Below are 24,904 nucleotides of genomic sequence, written 5' to 3' on the forward strand. Positions count from 1 at the left end.
CTCTGTTAGGAAGTTTCTCCTTAATTCCAGGTTGCATCACTGAAGGCTTTTAAGGTTCTCTTCCCCCCCACCCTCACCCGGTGGAAGCACAGACAGCCTGTGGAACTCCTTACCACTGGATGAGATGCCCCTCCCCTCCCCGCTCCAGAACATCTTCAAGATGGAATTGGCTCCATTGCAGACGTAAGTCAAGGACTACTTGTCTTTAAGGCCTGTTCAAACTGGGCCACTCCAAGCGGGGCAGACTTCAACTCCCAGAATTTCCCCGGAAGCAAAGCTGAGCTGGGGGATTCTGGGAGTTGAAGTCTGCACCCTCTTCCAGCGTCCAAGCTTCACAAACACTGCATCGGAGTTGGAGACGGGCCCAGCTAAGGATTGGGCAGAGGGTCACTGCAAGGCAGGGGTCTCCAACCTTGGCTACTTTATGACGTGTGGACTTCGACTCCCAGAATCCCTCAGCCAGGACTTCAACTCCCAGAATCCCTCAGCCAGGACTTTGGCTCCCAGAATCCCTCAGCCAGCAAAGCTTGTGGACTTCGACTCCCAGAATCCCTCAGCCAGCAAAGCATGTAGACTTCAACTCCCAGAATCCCTCAGCCAGCAAAGCTTATGGACTTCGACTCCCAGAATCCCTCAGCCAGGACTTCAACTCCCAGAATCTCTCAGCCAGGACTTTGACTCCCAGAATCCCTCAGCTAGCAAAGCTTGTGGACTTCGACTCCCAGAATCCCTCAGCCAGGACTTCGACTCCCAGAATCTCTCAGCCAGCAAAGCATGTGGACTTTGACTCCCAGAATCCCTCAGCTAGCAAAGCATGTGGACTTTGACTCCCAGAATCCCTCAGCCAGGACTTCGACTCCCAGAATCTCTCAGCCAGCAAAGCATGTGGACTTCAACTCCCAGAATCCCTCAGCCAGGACTTCGACTCCCAGAATCCCTCAGCCAGCAAAGCTTGTGGACTTCAACTCCCAGAATCCCTCAGCCAGGACTTCGACTCCCAGAATCCCTCAGCCAGCAAAGCTTGTGGACTTCGACTCCCAGAATCCCTCAGCCAGGACTTCGACTCCCAGAATCCCTCAGCCAGCAAAGCTTGTGGACTTCGACTCCCAGAATTGAGTTGAAGTCCACAAGTGATAAAGTGGCCAAGGTTGGGGACCCTTGTTCCAAGGGGTTTCCCCCCCTCCCCTTCCCCCTCCCCTTCCCCGAGGCCGGCAGGGGGAGGAGCCACCCAGCCCTCCGCCCCTCCCACAGCGGCCCAAGGGGCGGCGCTTCCCCTCCAGGCTCCTTCCCCCCGTGACGGGCGGCGAGGGCGGCCAATGGGCGGCGGGGGCAAGCGGGGCCTCCGATCGGGGTGGCCAATCGGGGCGCACCACCCCTCACGCTAGGCGGTGGGCGGGGCCTCCAGCCTGGGCGGCGGGGCGGCAGGAGAGAGAAGCGCAGCTGCCGCGATGGAGCTGCGGAGGACGGTGAGCCCCCTCGCCCGCCCCCTTCCCCCGGGACCCCCCGCCCTCTCCCCAGGCGACCCCCGGGAGCCCCGCAGCATCCCCTCGGCGCTTGAGGGGGGGTCCTTCGGGGAGGGGGGCAGAGGAGGGGGGCCGGGTAAGACCCCCCCCCCTTCCCGGGGTGATGACCTCCACGCCCACCGCAGGGTTCCTGGGTCCCCAGAGAAGCCCCCGCTCTTCATTGCTGGGAACGGGCTCAGGGGTGGGTGGGGGTCTCTGGGGAGGGGCCTTTGGGAACCTTTGCCCCTCCCTCGCCCTCCTTCCCTCCCCCTGCCTGGGGCGGGGGTCTTGCCAGCCCAAATGAGGGTCCCTCAGCAGCCCCTCCCTCCATGGCCTGGAATGAGCTCAGGGGTGGCCGGAGGGGGGGGGGTCTCTGGGGAGGGGGTCTTTGGCCTTTCCTGCCCCCCCTCGCCCTCCCTGCCTGGGGGCTTCTTGCCACCCCAAAGGAATGGTCCCGAGCAGCCCCTCCCGCCAATGCTGGGAATGAGATGGGGTGGGGGGGTCTCTGAGGTGGGGGCCTCCTTGCCCCTCCCTCCCTCCTTCCCTGCATGGGGGGGATACTTTGGCCCTGAGCCCTTTCCTGCCTCCCCTCACCCTCCCTGCCTGGTGGGGGGGGGCTCTTGCTTCCCCAAATAAATGGCCCTCAACAGCCCCTCCATTGCTGGGAATGAGATGGGGGTCTCCAGGGAGGGGCTTCCTTTCTCTTATCCTCCCTGCTTGGCAGGGGGGTCCTTTACCCCCCCCCCCGTTCTGGGAGGAGGGGGATCCTCTCCACCTGGGGCTGCCCTCCCCCCCTTTGCGCAAATAGGGTGTCTCCACCCCCCCTTCCCCTCCCCATCCATCCCTGGGGCATCTTCCTCCTGTACCGACACGCCCATCCCAGCTGTGCTTTGGAGGTGACGCCCTGATGATGGGGGTGCCCCCTTCTCCCTCCCCCTCCCCGCAGGTGCCCACGTTTGGCAACCCATCATCCACGCCCTCTGCTTTCCAGCCTTGCAGGTGGCCGGCTGGCTGAACTTCCAAAAGCAATTTCTGGGTGCCAGGTTGGCATCAGGGCCCCCAGAACAGCCCCCACCCCTCCGCTCTTTCCACCTGGGGGGAGCATGGAGAAGTTTTGGCTGGCTTGGGTTCAGGTTATGCCGGCCAGGCTTTCCCTGTGGAGCACAGAGCACTCCCCCCCCCAGACCCCTCCTCTCTGCCAGGAGCAAGCCCCCACCCTTCAGGGGGAGACCCCTCCCTCCCTCCCTCCCTTCCTTCCTTCCTTCCTTCCTTCCTTCCTTCCTGCCATCTGCTTGACCTCCTCCCCTCCGAGAGAAGGAAGACTGGCTGGTTGGCTGACTGTGGGGTCCCTGGTACTCTCTGAGCTGGGCGGTTTCCTTATAGACGTTTCATGAGCCAACTATGTCTGTGTTAGTAAGAGTGGTTTGTGCTGACCCCAGAAGAGTGGAAGGAAGGAAGGAAGGAAGGAAGGAAGGAAGGAAGGAAGGAAGGAAGGAAAAGATTGTGTGAGTGAGGAAAGGAAGGAAGAGAAGAAGGAAGGAAAGGAAGGAAGGAAAATAGGAAGGAAGGAAAGAAAAGATTGAGTGAGTGAGGAAAGGAAGAGAAGGGAAGGAAGGAAAATAGGAAGGGAAGGAAGGAAGGAAAAGATTGAGTGAGTGAGGGAAGGAAAGGAAGGAAGAGAAGAGAAGAAGGAAGAAAGGAAGGAAGGAAAATAGGAAGGGAAGGAAGGAAAAGATTGAGTGAGTGAGGGAAGGAAAGGAAGGAAGAGAAGAAGGAAGAAAGGAAGGAAGGAAAATAGGAAGGGAAGGAAGGAAGGAAAAGATTGAGTGAGTGAGGGAAGGAAGGAAAGGAAGAGAAGAGAAGAAGGAAGAAAGAAAGGAAGGAAGGAAAATAGGAAGGGAAGGAAGGAAGGAAAAGATTGAGTGAGTGAGGGAAGGAAAGGAAGGAAGAGAAGAAGGAAGGAAGGAAGGAAGGAAAATAGGAAGGGAAGGAAGGAAGGAAGAAGTAGATGGGAATGAGAAGGAGGGAAGCCGGTAGAGAGGAAGGAGGGAGGAGAGTAGATGGTCTTTGGTGCTCTCTGATTTCCTAGCAGATGTTTCATGACCCAATAGATAACATAAGTGGTCTTCCTTCCTTCCCTCCCTCCCTCCCTCCTCCTTGGTGCCCTCTGGGCTTGGTAGTTTCCTTGCAGACGTTTCATAACCCTACCAGGGGACATCATCAGTGCTTGTGAGAGGTGGTGACCCCACAGGAGGGAGGGGCGGGAGGGAGGGTGGAGATGGTCCTGGGTCCTCCCTGGTCTTGCTGGTTTCCTGGCAGAGCGAAGGGCTGGGGTCTTACCTGCTTTGGGGAAGGGATCCTCTGTAGGGAATCTCCCCCCCCCCCCAGCGCAGAGAGCAGCCCGGAAGCCTCCCCCCCCTCCTCCCCCAGTTAGGCCACGTCGTTCCCCCGTCTCCTCCCCCCTCCTTCCTTGACCCGTCTGTGGAGTGTCCTGCAGATGTCCTCCGCGATAAGGCCCCCACCCACGCCAAGACCTTGGCAGCCCCCCTCTGGGCTGGAACAGCGGGTCAAGGGCCTGCCCTGCTCTTCGGGCGGGCTGGTGGGGGGGGGGAGACCAGTATCTGGGTGGGGGGGGGGGAGGCAGAGCTGGGCAAGGAGATGTCCTCCCTTCTTCCCTCCGCTTGGCCTCTCTCCAGGCCCCCCCTCCCCGCTCGGGGCTTCCAGTATGTGTGGGGGTCTCTTCCACCCCAACCCCCCCTCCATGGCAGGGGAGGTGTTAAAGCCCCTCTCCCCTTTTTTTGCTTTGCCCTCCTCAATCGGGGGAGGCTGGGACACCTGCAGGGAATCCTCAGAGGACCCAGGAGAGAGAGTGGGGGGGGGGTCCACGTTGTCCTTGAGCCTTTTCTTCTCTCTCTTCTTTCCCTCCTCCACAGCTTCCATCCTTTGAGATGATGATGATGATGATGATAATTAATTTCTCTCTTGCTTTGCAAGTAGACGGATCTCTTCAGTCCCGGAGACAAATTCCATCTGTTTAACCCCACTTGGCCAAGTAAAATGTCCTCTTCTCTGTCCCATTCCAGACTCTTCTCTTCTGTTCTTCTTCTTCTCTTCTTTCCTCTTCTCTTCTTTCATATTGTACTCTACTATACTTCTCTTTTCTATTCTCTATTCTCTTTTCTATTCTTTCATATTCTATTCTCTTTCCTAATATCTCTTCTCTTCTCTGCTCTTCTCTTCTTATCTCTATTCTCTTCTCCTCTTTTCTATACTTTCCCATTCTATTCTCTTTCCTAATATCTCTTCTCTTCTTTTCTCTATTCTCTCCTCCTCTTTTCTATTCTTTCCCATTCTATTCTCTTTCCTAATATCTCTGCTCTTCTCTTCTTTTCGCTATTCTCTTCTCCTCTTTTCTATACTTTCCCATTCTATTCTCTTTCCTAATATCTCTTCTCTGCTCTTCTCTTCTTTTCGCTATTCTCTTCTCCTCTTTTCTATACTTTCCCATTCTATTCTCTTTCCTAATATCTCTTCTCTGCTCTTCTTTTCTCTATTCTCTTCTCCTCTTTTCTATACTTTCCCATTCTATTCTCTTTCCTAATATCTCTTCTCTGCTCTTCTTTTCTCTATTCTCTTCTCCTCTTTTCTATACTTTCCCATTCTATTCTCTTTCCTAATATCTCTTCTCTGCTCTTCTCTTCTTTTCTCTATTCTCTCCTCCTCTTTTCTATTCTTTCCCATTCTATTCTCTTTCCTAATATCTCTGCTCTTCTCTTCTTTTCGCTATTCTCTTCTCCTCTTTTCTATACTTTCCCATTCTATTCTCTTTCCTAATATCTCTTCTCTGCTCTTCTCTTCTTTTCGCTATTCTCTTCTCCTCTTTTTATTCTTTCCCATTCTATTCTCTTTCCTAATATCTCTTCTCCTCTCTTCTTTTCTCTATTCTCTTCTCCTCTTTTCTATACTTTCCCATTCTATTCTCTTTCCTAATATCTCTTCTCTGCTCTTCTCTTCTTTTCTCTATTCTCTCCTCCTCTTTTCTATTCTTTCCCATTCTATTCTCTTTCCTAATATCTCTGCTCTTCTCTTCTTTTCTCTATTCTCTTCTCCTCTTTTCTATACTTTCCCATTCTATTCTCTTTCCTAATATCTCTTCTCTGCTCTTCTTTTCTCTATTCTCTTCTCCTCTTTTCTATACTTTCCCATTCTATTCTCTTTCCTAATATCTCTTCTCTGCTCTTCTTTTCTCTATTCTCTTCTCCTCTTTTCTATACTTTCCCATTCTATTCTCTTTCCTAATATCTCTTCTCTGCTCTTCTCTTCTTTTCTCTATTCTCTCCTCCTCTTTTCTATTCTTTCCCATTCTATTCTCTTTCCTAATATCTCTGCTCTTCTCTTCTTTTCGCTATTCTCTTCTCCTCTTTTCTATACTTTCCCATTCTATTCTCTTTCCTAATATCTCTTCTCTGCTCTTCTCTTCTTTTCGCTATTCTCTTCTCCTCTTTTTATTCTTTCCCATTCTATTCTCTTTCCTAATATCTCTTCTCTGCTCTTCTTTTCTCTATTCTCTTCTCCTCTTTTCTATACTTTCCCATTCTATTCTCTTTCCTAATATCTCTTCTCTGCTCTTCTCTTCTTTTCTCTATTCTCTCCTCCTCTTTTCTATTCTTTCCCATTCTATTCTCTTTCCTAATATCTCTGCTCTTCTCTTCTTTTCGCTATTCTCTTCTCCTCTTTTCTATACTTTCCCATTCTATTCTCTTTCCTAATATCTCTTCTCTGCTCTTCTCTTCTTTTCGCTATTCTCTTCTCCTCTTTTCTATACTTTCCCATTCTATTCTCTTTCCTAATATCTCTTCTCTGCTCTTCTTTTCTCTATTCTCTTCTCCTCTTTTCTATACTTTCCCATTCTATTCTCTTTCCTAATATCTCTTCTCTGCTCTTCTCTTCTTTTCTCTATTCTCTCCTCCTCTTTTCTATTCTTTCCCATTCTATTCTCTTTCCTAATATCTCTGCTCTTCTCTTCTTTTCGCTATTCTCTTCTCCTCTTTTCTATACTTTCCCATTCTATTCTCTTTCCTAATATCTCTTCTCTGCTCTTCTCTCCTTTTCTCTATTCTCTTCTCCTCTATTCTATTCTTTCCCATTCTATTCTCTTTCCTAATATCTCTGCTCTTCTCTTCTTTTCGCTATTCTCTTCTCCTCTTTTCTATACTTTCCCATTCTATTCTCTTTCCTAATATCTCTTCTCTGCTCTCCTCTTCTTTTCTCTATTCTCTTCTCCTCTTTTTATTCTTTCCCATTCTATTCTCTTTCCTAATATCTCTTCTCCTCTCTGCTTTCCTCTTCTTTTCTCTTCTTTCATATTCTACTCTACTCTTTCCTATTCTGTTCTCCTCCATATTTTCTGTTCTATATCCCATTCCACTCGGAGCTGAAACCTCTGCTTGCCCCCCTCCCCCTGGGCTTCCCCCTGCCCTGCACTGCCCCCTTCCTCCGCTTCCGTAAGGGGAAGGCAGGGCTGACCCACAGCGCCCCACATTGTGACCGTGGCTACTTCCAGTCTCCTCCGCAATGGCGGACACTTGAGCCTCCTGGAAGTTTAACCTTCCTTCCTTCAGGCTGACTCTCCCCCCCCCCCCGCCCTTTCTGCTTCCCCGCAGCTCCAGGTGTGCTGCTTCCACCGGCATCTTCTCCAGCGCAAGAGGAGCCCCTGGCAGCTGGTCTCCCCGCCCTGCCGGTGGCGCACCGAGGCCCAGTCGGCCAGGTAGCTGGGCTGGGTCAAGGCTTCCTCCGCGTGGCCTAGGGAGCCTTTTGGGGGGGGTAGGCTGGTGGGTTTGGGTCCTTGGGGCTACTGCAGGCAGTCCTCGACTTACGGCGGTCCATTTAGTGACCATCCAAAGCCGCCGCGGCTCTGAAAAGGGACCCTTTTTCACCGTTGCCACCTCTGCGTCCTTCGCCATCGTCCCAAATTCAGGCGCTTGGCAGCTGGTTCATGTTTACGACCGTTGCCGTGTCCCTTCCGATGGGCAAGGCCAACGGGGAAGGACACATCCGCTTAAGGACCGGGTTACTAACTTAAGAACCGTGGTGATTCACTTAACAACCGTGTCAAGAAAGGTCACAGAACGGGGCAAAGCCCATTTGACAAAAGACCCTGCTGAGCAACAGACACGTTGGGCTTGAGGGTGGTCGTAAGCCGAGGACTAGCTGCGTTACTACTTCCGTGTTGGAAGCCCCGAAACGCTTCCGGGTTGAAAGGATTCGCCGGTGACATCACTGTTACCCAATGGACACCCTGTTTTTTTGGGGGGTGGGGCGAGTCTCCTATGTCCCCCATTAATGAGCCCACCGAAGTGCCCCCTTTTCAGATTGCTAGGTGGGCAGGAGCAAAGGAAGGGGGTTCACTCCGACACACAACCTTTGGGTCTCGGGGCCCCCAGGAAGAGATGCAGGGGGAGAGGCTTTCCCCCCCCCTCTCCACTCGTTTCACAGTTGTCTCCCCCCCCCTCCTCCCCGTAGCTCAACCGGACAGAGGGGGCTGTTGAAGAGGACCCTTCTGGGGGCAGCAGTGGCCCTCCCCCTGGCAACGGGCATCTACTACAGCTTGGCAGAGAAGCAGGACCAGAGGAAGATGCGGCTGTTGGCCGGTGGCGTGGTGCGCTTCGTCAGGTGGGGTGGGCTCCTGCAAGGCCCCTCCCCTCCCAGCCCTTTCCTGGGGAGGGAGGTGTGGGGGGGGAGAAAGTAGAGTCCCAGCTCCCTCCGTACAAAGGACAGCCCAACCGTCGCTGCAAGGGGGTGCTGGATTTCTGCGGGTCAACCAGCAGTGGATAGGGCTGGAGAAGGGGTCTCCAACCTGGGCCCCTTTAAGTCTTGGGGACTACAACTTCCAGAATTCCTCAGCCAGCTTTGCTGGCTGAGGAATTCTAGGAGTTGAAGTCCCCAAGACTTAAAAGAGGCCAAGGTTCCTGGCTGAGGAATTCTGGGAGTTGAAGTCCCCAAGACTTAAAAGAGGCCAAGGTTCCTGGCTGAGGAATTCTGGGAGTTGAAGTCCCCAAGACTTAAAAGAGGCCAAGGTTCCTGGCTGAGGAATTCTGGGAGTTGAAGTCCCCAAGACTTAAAAGAGGCCAAGGTTCCTGGCTGAGGAATTCTGGGAGTTGAAGTCCCCAAGACCTAAAGGGGCCCAGGTTGGAGACCCCCCTGTCTAGATGACCTCATGAAACCTTCAGCTGTACTAAGGAAGCCAGACCCCCCCCCCCAGCTTTGCCCCTCCCCAAGGCCCCCCAGGGTGGCCACTGACCAGTTGGGCTGAAGGGACCATCCTGAGCTCCCTTTCTCTCTCTTCCTAAAGGTCCCTGCGGCTGGGACTCCAGATCTCCTTGGATTACTGGTGGACCAATCACATCGTCTTGAGAGGCCTGGATGAGGTACAGTTGCTTGTCAAGCTTTGGAAAACGGGTCCCTCAAAGCCTAGAGACAATCCAGGTGGCAGCATAGTTCCAATAGCAATAGCAGTTAGACTTATATACCGCTTCATAGGGCTTTCAGCCCTCTCTAAGCGGTTTACAGAGTCAGCACATCGCCCCCACAGTCTGGGTCCTCATTTCACCCACCTCGGAAGGATGGAAGGCTGAGTCAACCCTGAGCCGGTGAGATTAGAACCGCTGAACTGCAGATAGCTGAAGTAGCCTGCAGTGCTGCATTTAACCACTGCGCCACCTCGGCTCAAGCCAGCCACATAGAGCTGCGTACAGAAGTCCTGTTTGCTCAGTGTAGAAAAAAGAAGAGAGGATTGCACAGCAACAGAAGAGGAGGAGGATATACGTTAAAATTAAAAACGTTTATTGAAATGGAATTATAAACACCGTCAACCTAAAACGGAGCCCGCTCAGAGGCTGAAATGCACCATGTAAATGAGATGAAGAGTGTGGAAGAGAAGAGAGAGGTCAGGGAAGAAGAGAGGGTTAGGAGAGAGGGCAGAGAGCGGGGGGGGGGGAAGAGGAGGAGAGAAAGGAGGAGTGGAGAGAGGAGGAGAGAGGAAGGGGAAGTAGAGAAGGATGACAGAGGGAAGAAAGGAGGAGGAGAGAGGGAGAAGAAAGCGATGGATAGGGTACAAATATGGTGTTATGGAGAGCAGAAAAGCCAATAACAGTTCTTGGGGGTGGATGGTAAGACGAATTGATATAATTATTTAATAATACAAAATAGTGTTGTTTATGTAACAGTATACATGTGGTTATTTATTATGAAAATGAAAAAATAAAAAAACTTCATTATATAAAAAAAGAGGAGAAGATTGCACAGCAGCAAAAGAGGAGGAGGAGGAGGAGGAGGAGGGGGAGAAACTGCTCCCAAGTTGCACGTTCAGAGGCAAACCTCCAGCCTGGCTCGCTCCCTGGCTTATGACCGTCGTAATCCAGACAATGGAGGGTGGCAGCTCGGAAATCATTCTCCTCTGGAAGATCACAGGTCTCCCAGGATAGCCTGCCTCTCCCCGCCCCTCTACCTCTTCTTGGGAGTGGAGGTGGAGAGGGGGGCAGCCAGTCCAGCTCTCCATGCCGGCACCGTGAGATCTCCTGGGAAGGATCTAACCACCTGCTCTTCCTCGCCCCTCTTCCCTGTGGTCAGAACAGCCCGGAGTACGCGGCTGCCGTCTCCAGGTGCCACCAGCGCTCGGCCGACAGCATCGTCTTCGGGGCCATCCAGAACGGGGGTCTCTACATCAAGCTGGGCCAGGGCCTGTGTGCCTTCAACTACATCCTGCCCCCGGAGTACGTCAACACTTTGCGCACCTTGGAGGACCAGGCGCTCCGGCAGGGATACTCGGAGGTGAGCGGGGCAGGGAGGGGCAGCTACCAGCTTCTTCTGCTGCAGGCTGGGATCTTGGGGGGTCACCAGGTCTCCCCCTCCTTTACGGCCCTATCCCTTGGGTCGTCTGCCCCAAAGAAAGAGGGGGGAGGGATGAGCTTTAGTAGGAAAGAGACACCAGCAGCCCCAGAAGTGGCTTCTCATCTCCTATCGGGAAAACTTCCCAGAGTTCCTTGCGCCTCATTCATTTCCTTTTTGCCGTTTTATTAGATCTTGAGTCTTGTTGCTGGATTTAAATGTTCTAAAAGTCAGCGGCGAGCCGCTTAACAACCACAGCACTAACCTAATAATTCACTTGACAACTGTGGCAAGAAAAGTGGCAGGAATGGGGCAAACCCTTAGCCACAGGCATTTTTGCGGTCGTTAGGTGAGGACTACCTGTAGCCTCTTGGTAGGGGGTCTGTCATAACTTTGTTTGCGAAGCGAGTGGCCACTACTTAAACCTCTGGGTGGAAACGATCCTTAGCTCCATTTGTTGAGAAAGCGATTGTTTTATTTAGAAGTCAAGCGTATCGCAATGTTGCACAGCCGAACCTGAGGAATCGGGCATTAAAACCCTTCACATCTACTGTCCCCCCCCAACTCTTTCTCACTGCCCCCCCCCCCTCTGTAATTAGTCAAGTCTAAGACCAGATGTTTACAGAGAGGTTAGTCCAGTGTTTCTCAACCTTGGCAACTTGAAGATGTCTGGACTTCAACTCCCAGAATTCGCTGGCTGGGAAATTCTGGGAGTTGAAGTCCAGACATCTTCAAGTTGCCAAGGTTGAGAAACACTGTCCTAACCATTGCTGGGGAATTCTGGGAGTTGAAGTCCGGACATCTTCAAGTTGACAAGGTTGAGAAACACTGTCCTAACCACTGCTGGGGAATTCTGGGAGTTGAAGTCCGGACATCTTCAAGTTGACAAGGTTGAGAAACACTGGGTTAGTCCAATCGCAACTCCCTCTTCCTCCCAGCTGGGTGACCTTGAAGCTGCTTCTGAAGATGGGACAATGTTTACTTTCGATTTCCCAAACATCCCCCGTCCCCGCAGCTCAGGGCAGGATCTGATTTGATTTCATTTGATTTAATAAATTTATAGGCCGCCCAATCCCGAAGGACTCCGGGCGGCTTACAGAAAATAAATTTTAAAAAGAAGAGTTAAAAACAAACAGAGGAAAACAGATTAAAAGAAAACACATCATGCACCCAGTCTAATTGGGGCTGGACCTCGGTCAAGAGGTCAAGAGCCCCAGGCCTGCCGGAATAGCCAGGTTTTGATAGCCTTTTGGAAGGCCATGAGAGTGGGGAGGGTCCGGATCTCTGGGGGCAGTTCATTCCAGAGGGTCGGGGCGGCTACAGGCCCTCTCCCGGGGAGCCGCCAGCCGACATTGTCTGGCTGACGGCACCTGAAGGAGGCCCCCTCTGTGCGATCTTATCGGTCGTTGGGAGGTGTGCGGCAGAAGACGGTCTCGCAGATATCTGGGATCTCACTGCATCACAGCGAAGCATAAAGCGACAGCTGACACTGGCCAAAAGTTGGGGGCCGCCTGTAGCTCCGCCCTCTTTCCCCTCCCTTCCTGCGGGAGGGCTGGCTGAGAAACTCCCCCCCTCCGTCCACGGCCCTGGCTGACTCCCCGTCTCTTCTGGCCCTTCCTGATTGCAGGTGGACGATCTCTTCCTGGAGGACTTCAAGGCCAAGGCAGATCAGCTCTTCCTGGAGTTTGACTACCAGCCCATTGCGGCGGCCAGTTTGGCCCAGGTGCACCGGGCACGGCTTCATGATGGCACCCCGGTGGCTGTCAAGGTTGGTCCGGGAGGAGCGGGGGCAGGCGAAGCGAGGGTGTGCCAGCTTTAGGTGCGAAAGGTGCTTTTTTTCAGGAGGCCACTGGACTTCCTTTTATTTGAGGACGTTTCCCTTCTCATCCAAGGAGCTTCTTCAGCTCTGACTGGATGGTGGGGAAGGGAAGGATTTATACTCCTTGCAGACAAAGCTGGTCGTTTGCATCCTTTGAGAGGGTCGTTGAGGCCACTTGGAGGTCTATCTCTGTCCTCAGGGTCACCTGAGTGGTGCAAATGGTTCCTGTAGTCTGCAATTTTTCCCTCTGGAAATCCATTCCCACTCCCACATCATTCAAAAGGGTCTTAATCCCAAATTGTGTAGCTAAACGTCTGTAGAGATCCTCAGTCATCCAGGTCGTGGTTGTCCCAAAGGTGATTTTTTCAGGAGGCAGCTGGACTTTCTGGTTTTTCTTTGAAGACGTTTTGCTTTTTGTCCCAGAAGCTTCTTCAGCTCTGACTGGATGGAGGGGAAGGGAAGGATTGATGCTCCTTGCAGACAAAACCGGTCGTTTGCATCCTTTGAGAGGGTCGTTGAGGCTGCTTGGAGGCTCCTCTGTGTCCTCAGGGTCATCTGGCTTGAACGAGGGGTCAAAGAGGCCGCCTATGTCAAAATTGAACAGAGGGGAAGGATATGACATCACCTATCTCCAATTTACAACACAAAGTCCTTTTAGTAGTTCCAAGAAGGCTCCACCCCCATTTGCACCACTCAGGTGACTCTGAGGACACAGATAATCCTCCAGGTGGCCTCAAGGACCCTCTAAAAAGGGTGCAAATGACCAGCTGTCTGCAAGGAGCATCAACCCTTCCCTTCCCCCTCCATCCACGCAGAGCTGAAGAAGCTTCTGGGATGAGAAACGCCTTCAAAGAAAAACCAAGAAAGTCCAGTTGCCTCTTGAAAAAAGCACCTTTGGGAGGACCAGGACCTGGATGATGGAGAATCTCTACAGACTTTAACTTTAACTTTTAATAGATTTATATGCCGCCCAATCCCGTAGGATTCTGGGCGGCTTACAGAAAAAGTTAATATAAGGAATTAAAATAAAGAGACAATTTAAAAAGAAGCAATTTAAAAACAACACACCATACATTCCATCTAAGTGGGGCTGGACCTCATTCCTGGAGTCAACAGCCCCCAGGACTGCCGGAATAGCCAGGTTTTAGTGGCTTTTCGGAAGGCCGAGGGGCGTGGGAATGGCTGAACTACACTTCCCAGCACGCCTTGCTGCTGGCAACGATGGGAGCTGGAGGGCCGAAGGTTTCCCTCCTCTTTTCGGACTTGTAGGGGCTCCGGCCTCCCTCCCTCGGGGGTGGGGGAGGCAGTGCCGGTATTCCGAGCCTACGAGTCTCCTCTGGGGCCGCCCAGATCCCCAGGGATCACCCTCTCCTGCTCACCTGTGCAGGTACAGTACATCGACCTGAGAGACCGCTTTGACGGGGACATCCGCACCCTGGAACTCCTGCTGTGGATCGTGGAGCTGATGCACCCCAGTTTTGGCTTCGCCTGGGTCTTGCAGGTATCTTGTGGGAGGGGGGCTTCAGGCCCAGAGAGGAGCCCCTCTCACCGCTTCCTTGATCCCCCTGCGGCACCCCAAATTCATTTGCCGGCTTGCCCTTCTGGCGGCTAGGGGGCTGCCCCATATCGGAGCCCAGGGGGCTTTAGTCTAAATGCAATGCATAATGCATCGTTTGCTTAAGATATCTTACTATCCTCTTAGCAGCTTGCCAGTGCCTTTCAGTGGGTTCAGCATTAAACCTGGCTAATTGATTAACACTATATGCTATGTCGGGCCTTGACCAATTACTGAGATAAGATAAGCTACCAATTAGTGATTGATAAATACCCTTATCAAACACAGGACTTTTTATATCATCATGGCTAAATTCCAGACCCATTGGAGTTTTAGCTGGTTTACATAGTTTCATCCTGAACGTTCAGAGTAGCTGGTTAATCTTCTCAGTTTGTGAGATTTTATATCCTCCCCTAGTTTTATCTATCTTTAACCCAAGATAATGCCTAATCTCACCGAGATGTTTTAAACTGAACTTCGTTTTCAACAGTGTAATAATCTCAGTAGCTTCTTGCTCAGTTTTAGTGATTAATGCTATGCCATCAGTGAACAATATCAACAATGAAATCACACCACCACTTTCTTTCTTAAACAAACATGGATCAGCCATGCCAGCTTTAAAACCCATCTTTGCTAATTCCTTCACTATGCACTGATTCCATTCATGGCCTGATTGCTTTAAGCCATAAAGACTCTTTTTTAACTTCCAGCAATCAGTGTTATTACCAATGTTTACCCCTAAAGGCTTCTTTAAATATACAGTATGTTGCAACGGTGCGTGGAGATATGCCGTCTCAACATCTAAATGATTCACTACATGTTCATGCCTAGCTGCCCAAACTAATGATGCATGTAATGTTGTAGCCCTTAAACTAGGCGGGAAGACCTCATCATAGTCATTGGCTGACTGAGCAAACCCTTGTGCTACCAATCTGGCTTTATGGGTAACAGTCCCGTCTACACTTGTTCTAATCTTGTAGATCCATTTACAGCCTACGGCATGTTTACCTGGGGGTAACCTGACGTTTTCATGCACCTCTACCTTTTGTAAGGATTTCAGTTCTTTTTCCATTGCTGTTTTCCAAAGTATCTGCTCCTCCTTAGGATACAGGGCTAATTCATGATAAGTAAGAGGAACTTTATTTGCCTGACATGCTATAGACGCCTGATACCTGTCAGGTGGTCTAGTTACACAAGCTGAACCTCTAGGCAACTCAGGGCTCACCGGTGGATTTTCCTGTTTCACCTGTTCCCGTTCTTCTAGTTCCTCCTGTACCTGCACTTCCTCTTTAAATGCTGGTTTTACTATTTCATCACTAGGGACTACCGATAATTACATCGTCAGTTGGTTCTAATTTATTCCACCCCACGTGTTCTATAAACTTGGCACTAGCGCTACAGTGAACCTTAGCCGTGCCCTTCTCCCAAAATCTAAACGATCTGTGGTTGGCCTCGTAACCTACGAAAAATAACTCTCGAGCTCTATGTTGCTCTTTCAGTCTCACTTGTGAGGGAATATGCACCCATGCTGGGGCTCCGAATGTATGCAGGTAACTCAGATCTGGTTTTCTGCCATGCCACCTAGTGAGTGGCAATTCACCGGTTGTTGCATTCACCGCGTTATTTAAAACATGGTTACTACACATCATAGCTTCACCCCACAGTGTTTCCGGCGAATCTGAATCAGCTATCATAGTTCGAGCCCTGGCCTGTAATGTTTGCCCCCTTCGTTCTACAAACGAGTTACGTTGTGGCTTATAAGGAGCAGAACGATTGTGCTCGATTCCAGCTGATCTTAACATCGTTTGGAATTTATAGTTGGTAAACTCCGGTCCCATTATCAGTAACTACAGTCGTAACCTTGGCTTTCATCTTTCTCTCCACAAACCTCAGCCAATTAAAGAAATTTCTGTTTCTGTTTTGTTTTTCATTAAGTAACAGAAACCGTATCGGGAATAATGATCCATGGTACTCAAAAACATAACAGACACCCCCCAAACTGGGTTTTAAATGTCCTATTAAATCAGCAAAAGCATCTTCCAGAGGTTCCTTTGTTTTAAAACCATCCAGTCTGTTTGCAGGAGTAACTTTGCTCTTCTCCTGATTGCAAAGATTGCAGTTTAAATATTTACTACATGGTTTTACTTTTTCTCCCTCTGCCAACTTAACAGTTTGTTGCAGCATCTTGAAATTAATGTGCCCCAGGCGTCTATGTAGTAAATGTATACATTTGATTGAGGTGGCGCAGTGGTTAAATGCAGCACTGCAGGCTACTTCAGCTGACTGCAGTTCTGCAGTTCGGCTGTTCAAATCTCACCGGCTCAGGGTTGACTCAGCCTTCCATCCTTCCGAGGTGGGTGAAATGAGGACCCAGATTGTTGTTGGGGGTGATATGCTGACTCTGTAAACCGCTTAGAGAGGGCTGAAAGCCCTATGAAGCAGTATATAACTCTAACTGCTGTTGCTATTGCTATCTATCTATCTATCTATCTATCTATCTATCTATCTATCTATCTATCTATCTATCATCTATCTATCTTCTATATCTATCTTATCTATTATCTATCTATCCAAGGCTCAAGGTTGACTCAGCCTTCCATCCTTCCGAGGTGGGTAAAATGAGGACCCGGATTGTTGTTGGGGGCGATATGCTGACTCTGTAAACCGCTTAGAGAGGGCTGAAAGCCCTATGAAGCGGTATATAACTCTAACTGCTGTTGCTATTGCTATTGTCATGTGGTTTCACATTATCATAAACTGAGTTAGCTATCTGGGCATCAGATATAACCATATTAAACCATTTGTTAATTTGGCAGTAACCCTATTTCTTTCTTTTTCAATTATACAGTTACCTCCCCTAAAGGTTAATACATAGCCAATATTAACTAGAGCCCTTACTGATAATAAATTAAATTTCAGTTTAGGTACATATAACGTTGGTAACGTCTCCTTTAGGAATGAACAACATGCGTTACCTTCACCAGCCGCCTTCACCTTCCATCCATTTGCCAAAAATACATGTTCCTTGCTCGTGGTCATGTCTACAAACCTTTTTCTATCTCTAGCAATGGACTGTGATGCTCCACTATCAACAACCCACAAATCATGGTCTATTGGTGCAGTGCTAGACATAGCCAAAGTAGACATAGCTAAGTTGACATTAGCATTTTTTCTAGCCCTTCCGGCATTAAGCTGTTTTGTTATATGTCCCCTTAGTCCCACAAGAATATCATTTTCGAACAGTATAGGCCAGTGTTTCTCAACCTTGGCTACTTGAAGATGTCTGGACTTCAACTCCCAGAATTCCCCAGCCAGCGACTGCAGTCGCTGGCTGGGGAATTCTGGGAGTTGAAGTCCGGACATCTTCAAGTTGCCAAGGTTGAGAAACACTGTCCTAACCACTGCTGGGGAATTCTGGGAATTGAAGTCCAGACATCTTCAAGTTGCCAAGGTTGAGAAACACTGGTATAGGCGGTAGAAGGTGACTCTTCATGTTGTGGTGGTTTCTCTCTCAGTTGTTCCCTCTCCATCCTTCTTCTTGACTCTTCCAACAGTTGTGCAGTAATGTCAGTCAATGTTAGTTCATTTCGGGTTAGGATTTCAAGAGACGACACAAAAACATCATAACTCTCATCCAGGGAGGAGAGTATGATATAAACTTGGTGTAGCTCAGAGAAAATTAGTTCTTTTTCATGTAGCTCCTGGTTTGCAAAATGTGCCAGGAAGGGAGATGGTGCCTCCGTGCCCTGCTGATGGGTCTCTGGGCGGTCCCCAGCGTGATTGGCACCCTAAGTCCTACTCGCCTGGTGTCTCTGGGCAGGCCAGGCGGCCACCCACCCACCCACCCCCACCTTCTCTCCTGCCCATCTCCCCTTCCAGGACCTGAAGGGGACCCTGGCCCAGGAACTGGACTTTGAGATCGAAGGCCACAACGGGGAGCGTTGTGCCCAGGAGATGAAGCACTTCCGGTTTGTGGTCGTTCCTCGCGTCCACTGGGAGAAAAGCAGCAAGGTGGGTCTTCCTTCCTTTCCTTTCCTTCCTTCCTTCCTTTCCTTCCTTCCTTCCTTCCTTGCTTCCTTCCATTCCTTTGCTTCCTTCCTTCCTTGCTTCCATTCCTTCCTTCCTTCCTTCCTTCCTTCCTTCCTTCCTTCCTTCCTTCCTTCCTTCCTTCCTTCCTTCCTTCTGGAAGGGAGGAGGGGTTGCAGAGGGGAGGGGGTGGAGGAGGAGGAGGAAGAGGGACTGTAGGGCTGTTCTCAGTGCTCTCAAAGCTTGGTGCTTTTCCTGCAGGCGTTTCATGACCCAACTGGGTAATATCATCAGTGCGGGGATGGGGTGGGGTGGGGTTGCACTCTCTAGCACTGATGATGTTACTAATTTGGGCCATGAAAGGTCTGCAGGAAAACAACTAAGCTCAGAGACCACCCAAGGCCCCCCCAGTCCTTCTCCCTCCTGCAACCCCCCACCCATCCCTTCTAGCATTGATGAGGTTACTTAGTTGGGTCATGAAACGTCTTGAAGAAAGCACTCAAGCCCAGAGAACACCAAGGACCCCACAGTCCTCCTCCTCCTCCTCTTCTCCACACTTCCCACTCCTTCCAGCACTGATGATGTTACCTAGTTGGGTCATGAAACATCTGCAAGGAAACAAGCAATCTCAGAGAGCACCGAGGACCCCACAGTCCTCCTCCTCTTCCTCCTCCTCCTCCTCCTCCTCCTTTAATCTGGACCTGTATTTCCTGCTTTTCTATACCGCCAACTCCTCCAAGGGATGCCTAAGATTTTACCACTAACAGGCCAGGCCTGGAATGAAATTACCTTGGGGAATCTTTTGAAGTTGTCCCTAACAATCTTCACCCGGTTCTCGCTTGCAAAATTTGGCCTCGGGTGGAAACGCTCCAGTTTCAGATCTCTTGCCCAAACCTCCCACCTGTGGCCCTTACGCAACTTTTGACGGTTGGAAATAGTTTTGGGGGGTTGGGGCAATGTTGCTCCCGGCATAATTCAAGGGACCTCGTGATTCATTGTGGCTCAGAGTTTTGCTGATAAGCCAGAAGGAAAACCTCTTGTAAATTGCAAATGGTCATGCATGCAAGTCACTTGCTAATGAAAAAAAGAAGGGAGGGAGGGAGGGCAGGAGGGAGGGAGGGAGGAAGAAAGAAGAAAGAGATGGATGGATGGATGGATGGATGGATGGATGGAAGGAAGGAAGGAAGGAAGGAGATAGGGAGGGAGATGGGAAAGAAAGAAGGAAGGAAGGAAGAACAGATGGAAGGAAGGAAGGAGATAGAAGGGAGGAAGGAAGATGGGAATGAAAGGAGGAAAGAAGGAAAGGAAGGAAAATACATTTACCAACTATCATTGATATTCCAGACAGCAGAATTAATATTAGCTATATTTTAGATATATGGTAAATATGGAACTCTTTCCATATTTATTTGTATGTGTGTATGTATATGTGTGTGTGTGTGTTTATGTGTATACACACACACATACACATACATACACATATATACATAAAAAAAACCACAAATATAACAAAGGCAACAGTAAAAATATTGGGTTTCTGTCGTGATGGACTCTTGTGACAAGCCGATTGACAGATGATGGAAGCAGTTAGCTTCCTCCCATAATTGGGGCTTACCAGGGGTTGTAAAAAAGAAAAAAATAAAAAAAAATCTAATAGATACCTTTCACCCTGGCTTCACTGATATCGGATAAGAGCCTGTGGCCTAATGGCTAAGAACTCTGCCTAGTATGCAATTTAGCCCAGGTTCAAATCCCAGTAAGGGTATGGCTGATGAGAGCTAAATAGCTTGAAATAGATCTATACTAGTCTCCCTTTATTTATTTATCAGCACAAATACAACACGAATATAACAAAGGCAACAGTAAAAATATTGGGTTTCTGTCTGGATGGTCTCTTGTGATGAGCCGAAGGACAGATGATGGAAGCAGTTAGCTTCCTCCCATGATTGGGCATACCAGGGGTTGTGACTTTAAATATATATATATATATATATATATATATATATATATATATATATATATATATATATATATATATATATATATATATATATATATATATATATAGGAACGCTAAGCGAGTGGCCATTAAGTCAAGGACTCCTTGCATTTCATGGGGCTGCATTGCCATGGGGGGGTCTGGGGTCTCGCAGTGACAGGAGCTCCTGGGGGGGGGGGGGCTTTGCACAGGGCCTTTTCTGACTGCCTCTCCTTCCCTCCCGGGGTTTAGCGGGTCCTGACGGCTGACTTCTACGAGGCCTGCAAAATCAACGACTTGGAGGGGCTGCTGCGGCAGGGCCTGAGCCCCAAGGATGTGAGTCTCCGGGGGAAGCCGGGGGGGGGGGCGAGGGAGGGCGGAGGAGGTTGGGGGATCATCAGGGGGTCCCGGCTGCCATTGGGAGGCTGGTTGGGTTGGTTGGGGGTCATCGGCTCGGCTGAGTCCTGCTTCTGCTGCTTCTCCCCTGGCTGGCACTGATCAGGTTCCCTAGTTGGGCCATGAAACGCCTGCAAGAAGACCCCCAAGCTCAGAGAGCACCAAGGACCCCCCAGGCTTCCTTCCTCCTCCTCCTCCTCCTCCTTGCAGACTCCACCCCCTTTTAGCACTGATGATGTTGCCTAGTTGGGCCATGAAACGTCTGCAAGAAAGCCACCAAGCAGGGAGCAATCCAAGAACCTCACATTCCTCCTCTTTTTTTTCCTCCTCCTCCTCCTCCTCCTCCTCCTCTTCCACACAATCCCCACTCCCTTCTAGCACTGATGATGGTACCTAGTTGGGCCATGAAACGTCTGCAAGAAAACCACGAAGCTCAGACAGCACCAAGGACCTCACAATGCTCCTCCCTCCTTCCTTCTCTGTTCTGCACACTCCACTCCTCTCTAGCACTGAGGATGTTCCCTAGTTTGGTCATGAAACGTCTGCAAAGAAACCACTAGGCTCAGAAAGCACCAAGGACCCCACAGGGCTCCTCCCTCCTCCTCCTTGCAAACTCCACCTCCTTCTAGCACTGATGATGTTCCCTAGTTGGGTCATGAAACGTCTGGAAGGAAACCACCAGGCTCAGAAAGCACCAAGGACCCCACAGTCCCCCTCCTCCTCCTTCATCTTCCTCCTCCTCTCTGCACACCCCCTTCCCTTCTAGCACTGAGGATGTTCCCTAGTTGGGTCATGAAATGTCTGCAAAACCCCCCAGGAATCTCAGAGAGTCCCGAGGGCGGCTGTTGCTGGAGGCTCTTATCCCCTTTTGAGACCCCTCCCCTTCCTCTCCCCCTCCAGCCGGCAGAGAAACTGATCAAGATGTTTGCCGAGCAGATCTTCTTCACCGGATTTATCCACGCGGATCCCCACCCAGGAAACGGTAGGAGGCTCAGCCGAGGACGAAGGGTTTATTCGTTTTATTTCGTCTCTTACGGCATGTGGTCCATGGACTGGCAATGCGTCAGTGGTGGGTTCCCCTCCCCGTCGCTACCCGTACGGTGCTCACGGGGCCACGCGTCCTTTCGTGCCCATGCGCACCGCCCCTGCGACCCTCAGCTGCCGGTCGGAGCTCGCGCAGGCACCACACGCTGTGCTCATGTGCGCAATTCCCCGGTTGCTTTAAAAATCGATACAGGTGGGTGGGACAAGTGAGCCTCCATACTGGTCCGCTGTCAGCCGCTCCCGGCTACGACCGGTACACCTGTCCCGGGCTGTATCGGCCGGAACCCACCACTGCAATACACATTAATATTTCACCTAGATTTCTCAAAAAATGACAATCAAATACGAGTCTTCTAAAGCTCTGCGGTCGGGTACCAATCTCCATTAGCAATAGCAGTAGCAGTTCGACTTATATACCGCTTCATAGGGCTTTCAGCCCTCTCTAAGCGGTCTACAGAGTCAGCATATCGCCCCCAACAACAATCCGGGTCCTCATTTTACCCACCTCGGAAGGATGGAAGGCTGAGTCAACCCTGAGCTAGTGAGATTTGAACCGCTGAACTGCAGATAACAGTCAGCTGAAGTGGCCTGCAGTACTGCACCCTAACCCAGTGTTTCTCAACCTTGTCAACTTGAAGATGTCTGGACTTCAACTACCAGAATTCCCCAGCTGGCTGGGGAATTCTGGTAGTTGAAGTCCAGACATCTTCAAGTTGACAAGGTTGAGAAACACTGTCCTAACCACTGTGCCACCTCGGCTCTTGAAGCGCAGCATTCTTTATATGAAAAAAAAACCCAGATCCTGGACCAGTAGATCCCCTCAGCTTACAGCTGATCACGATGGGATCTACCATTTGACATGGGACCCCCCTGGGGTCAAGTTTGGGTTCCCTGTGCTCTTCCTAGAGCTGGTCCGAGGAGCCCCGATGGATGGAGAGCCCGGCGGAAAAGGGGAGGGGGCTTTAAAGGGCATTTCCTGGAGGGGGGTGGGGAGGGGGGGCTTCCCCTCTGGACTCTCATGCCCGTCCCCGTTCCTCTCCCGCAGTGCTGGTGCAGAAGGGCCCAGATGGGAAAGCACAGCTGGTTATCCTGGATCACGGCCTCTACGAGGTCCTTCGCGAGAAGTAAGCATGGCGGGGGGGGGGATCCCCTGCAACTCCCCCAGTAGCAACCTCTTGCTCCGGCAGCGGCACGCCATCCTCGACTTACAACGGTTCACTTAGTGACCATTCGAAGCGAGAACGGCACCGGAAAAAACGAATTAGGACCGTTTTTCACCCCATAGTCAATGGGATCAAAATTCAGGGGCTTGGCAACTCATACTTATGACGGTCGCAATGTCCCAGGTCGCGTGATCCCCTTTTACGACCCTCTGACGAGCAAAGCCGATGTGGGAGCCACTAACTTACTTAACGTCCTAACGTAACAACTGACGCAATTCGCTTAGTAACAGTGGAAGACAAATGGGGTGAAACTCGCTTAAAAACGGTCTTGCTCAGCGCCAGAAAAGTTGGGCTCACTTGTGGTGGTAATTTGAGGACAATCCGTAGGCCCGGCGACTTCCTGCCAGCTTCCCCAACGACTTGGGCCGTTGCAGGAAGCTGAGAGGAGGCGGCCCTTCCCCACGCGGGGCTGCCGTCTCTCAGGAATGCGATCGCTTGGCGTCCTGCTGCAAGGTGGTATCGCCTAGCGGGCATTCCACTCCCAGTGGCCGTCATAACTCGGAGACTACCTCTGGCGGCTGCCGCCTGGGCCCCGCAAGGCTCTGCAGCTGCATCCCCCCCTTCTCCCACCCCCCTTGCTGACAGCTGTCCTCTCTGCCCTCCCCCAGGGAGCGGGAAGCTCTGTGTAAGCTCTGGCGCGCCATCATCCTGCGGGACGACGCCTCCATGCAGCTGCATTCCAAGCAGCTGGGTGTAAAAGGTGAGGAGGGACACGGATTGAGTGCGGTTGGTTGAGTAACTGGAGTTGGCTGGATCCACACGGCCCCCTCACGACTTAAGATCAGGCTGCCTTGGCTGGGTTGGACCTCCCTGGAAATCTCACGTCCCCAGGAGGAGAAACACCCCCCCTCCCCTTTCCTGGCTGAGTCGGGAGGGGTGCAAGCCGCCAAACCCCCCCCCCCTCCTTCTGAATTGGCTGCCCTGCTTGCAACTCAGAGGAGGAGATTTGTAGCTCAGGGTTGACCTGAAGGGACCCTTGGCTCTCTCTGAGCTGGCTTGTTTTCTTTCAGGCGTTTTATTACCCAACTAGGTAACAGCATCAGTGCTAGAAGGGAGAGGGGTGTATGGAGGAGAGGAGGAGGAAGAGGAAGAAAAAGGCAGGAGGAGGAGAGGAAGGACTATGGAGTCCCTGATGCTCTCTGAGCTGGCTTGGTTTTCTTGCAGGCGTTTCATGACCCAACTAGGGAACATCATCAGTGCTAGAGGGGAGGAGGGGTTGCAGGGAGGAGGAGGAGGAGGATTATGGGGTGCTTGGTGGTCTCTGAGCTTGGTGGTTTTTTTTGCAGACGTTTCATGACCCAACTAGGGAACATCATCAATACTAGTAAGGAATGGAGCTGCTTCTCAGAGCCCACAGATGGTGTTGCCTCGTTTGGCAATAAAGGCACTGCAAGAAAACAGCCAAGTTCAGAGACAAGAAAGGAGGGAGGGAGGGAGGGAGGGAGGGAGGAAAAGAAAGGGAGGAAGGACACTGATGATGTGCCCCAGTTGGGTCATGAAATGTCTGCAAGAAAACCACCAAGCTCAGAGTGCACCAACGAGAGGAAGGAAGGAAGGAAGGAAGGAAGGAGAGGGAAGGAAGGAAAGGAGGGAGGGAAGGAGAGGGAGGGACGGGAAGGATGGAGGGAAGGAATGGAGGGAGGGAGGGAAAGAAAGGAAAGGGGAGGGAAAGGGGCAGGGAAGGAAGGAAAGGAAAGGGAGGGAAGGAGAGGGAAGGAAGGAAAAGAGGGAAGCAGGGAAGGAAGGGAGAAAAGGAGGGAAGGAAGGGAGAAAAGGAAGGAGGGAAGAAAGGATCACCGTTCACTTGTAACTCGATGTCCGATTGCCCCTCATTTCATTTCTGGCCTGGTGTGTTGGGGGGAGGTAGGGGGGGGGGGGTCTCCATTCCTGACTGCCCCTGTCCCCCCCCCCCTACCCACCTCAGCCCAGGATTACTTGGTCTTCTGCGAGATGCTGCTGCAGCGGCCCATCAACATGGCGGAGCTGGTGCTGTCCAACGTGTTGACGGCGGAGGAGACGGCCTACATGCGCGACATGGCTAAGCACCGCTTCGACTGCGTCATGCGGGTGTTGAGGGACCTGCCCCGCTCCATGCTGCTCGTCTTCCGGAACATCAACACCGTCCGGAGCATCAACGTGGCCCTGGGGGTCCCCGTGGACCGCTACTACCTCATGGCCAGAAGGTGTGTGAGCCGGCAGGCGAAGCGGGGCGGACTTCAACTCCCAGAATTCCCCTTTTCCACTTGGGAAGCCCTTTTGCTGAAGCCAAGATATACGACATCTGCCACATTCCCACCATCTATTAAGGAAGCTGCTTATCTATTAGGAAGGTTGCCAAAAAAGGAGATGAAGGTTCCTCCGAGTGTTGGTAAACCCTCGCTGGCTGGGGAATTCTGGGAGTTGAAGTCCTTAAAAGCCGCCAAGGGTGAGAGAGAGATTCCTCCAGGGTTAGTTTAGCAAAACTTTTATTTGAAA

At 51.2% G+C, this 24,904-nt stretch overlaps 1 protein-coding gene across 2 annotated transcripts; it reads left to right on the top strand.

Annotated features, from left to right (window-relative positions):
• The first annotated feature begins 1,375 nt into the window (after nt 1-1,375).
• ADCK5 (aarF domain containing kinase 5) lies at nt 1,376-24,904 on the top strand. Of its 2 annotated transcripts, XM_032223391.1 has the most exons (13): nt 1,376-1,466; nt 7,166-7,269; nt 8,025-8,174; nt 8,854-8,929; nt 10,131-10,331; nt 12,016-12,156; nt 13,595-13,708; nt 17,642-17,773; nt 20,019-20,102; nt 21,063-21,144; nt 22,252-22,330; nt 23,038-23,129; nt 24,354-24,904. In XM_032223391.1, exons 1-13 carry the CDS (start codon nt 1,449-1,451, stop codon nt 24,884-24,886), a joined length of 1,806 nt encoding a protein of 601 aa, XP_032079282.1. In that variant the 5' UTR covers nt 1,376-1,448; the 3' UTR covers nt 24,887-24,904. The 2 variants fall into 2 exon arrangements, with proteins under 2 accessions (XP_032079282.1, XP_032079283.1); XM_032223392.1 differs by lacking the exons at nt 1,376-1,466; nt 7,166-7,269; nt 8,025-8,174 and having other exon boundaries at nt 10,136-10,331.

This window comes from Thamnophis elegans, chromosome 8, assembly GCF_009769535.1.
Source record: "Thamnophis elegans isolate rThaEle1 chromosome 8, rThaEle1.pri, whole genome shotgun sequence".
Lineage (NCBI taxonomy): Eukaryota > Metazoa > Chordata > Lepidosauria > Squamata > Colubridae > Thamnophis > Thamnophis elegans.

Excerpts from the sequence above, each read along its gene's own strand:
- ADCK5 (XM_032223391.1), top strand. Across the intron at positions 8,175-8,853 it reads GGCGTGGTGCGCTTCGTCAG|GTCCCTGCGGCTGGGACTCC; the intron begins GTGGGGTGGGCT and ends CTCTTCCTAAAG. Across the intron at positions 12,157-13,594 it reads GCACCCCGGTGGCTGTCAAG|GTACAGTACATCGACCTGAG; the intron begins GTTGGTCCGGGA and ends TCACCTGTGCAG.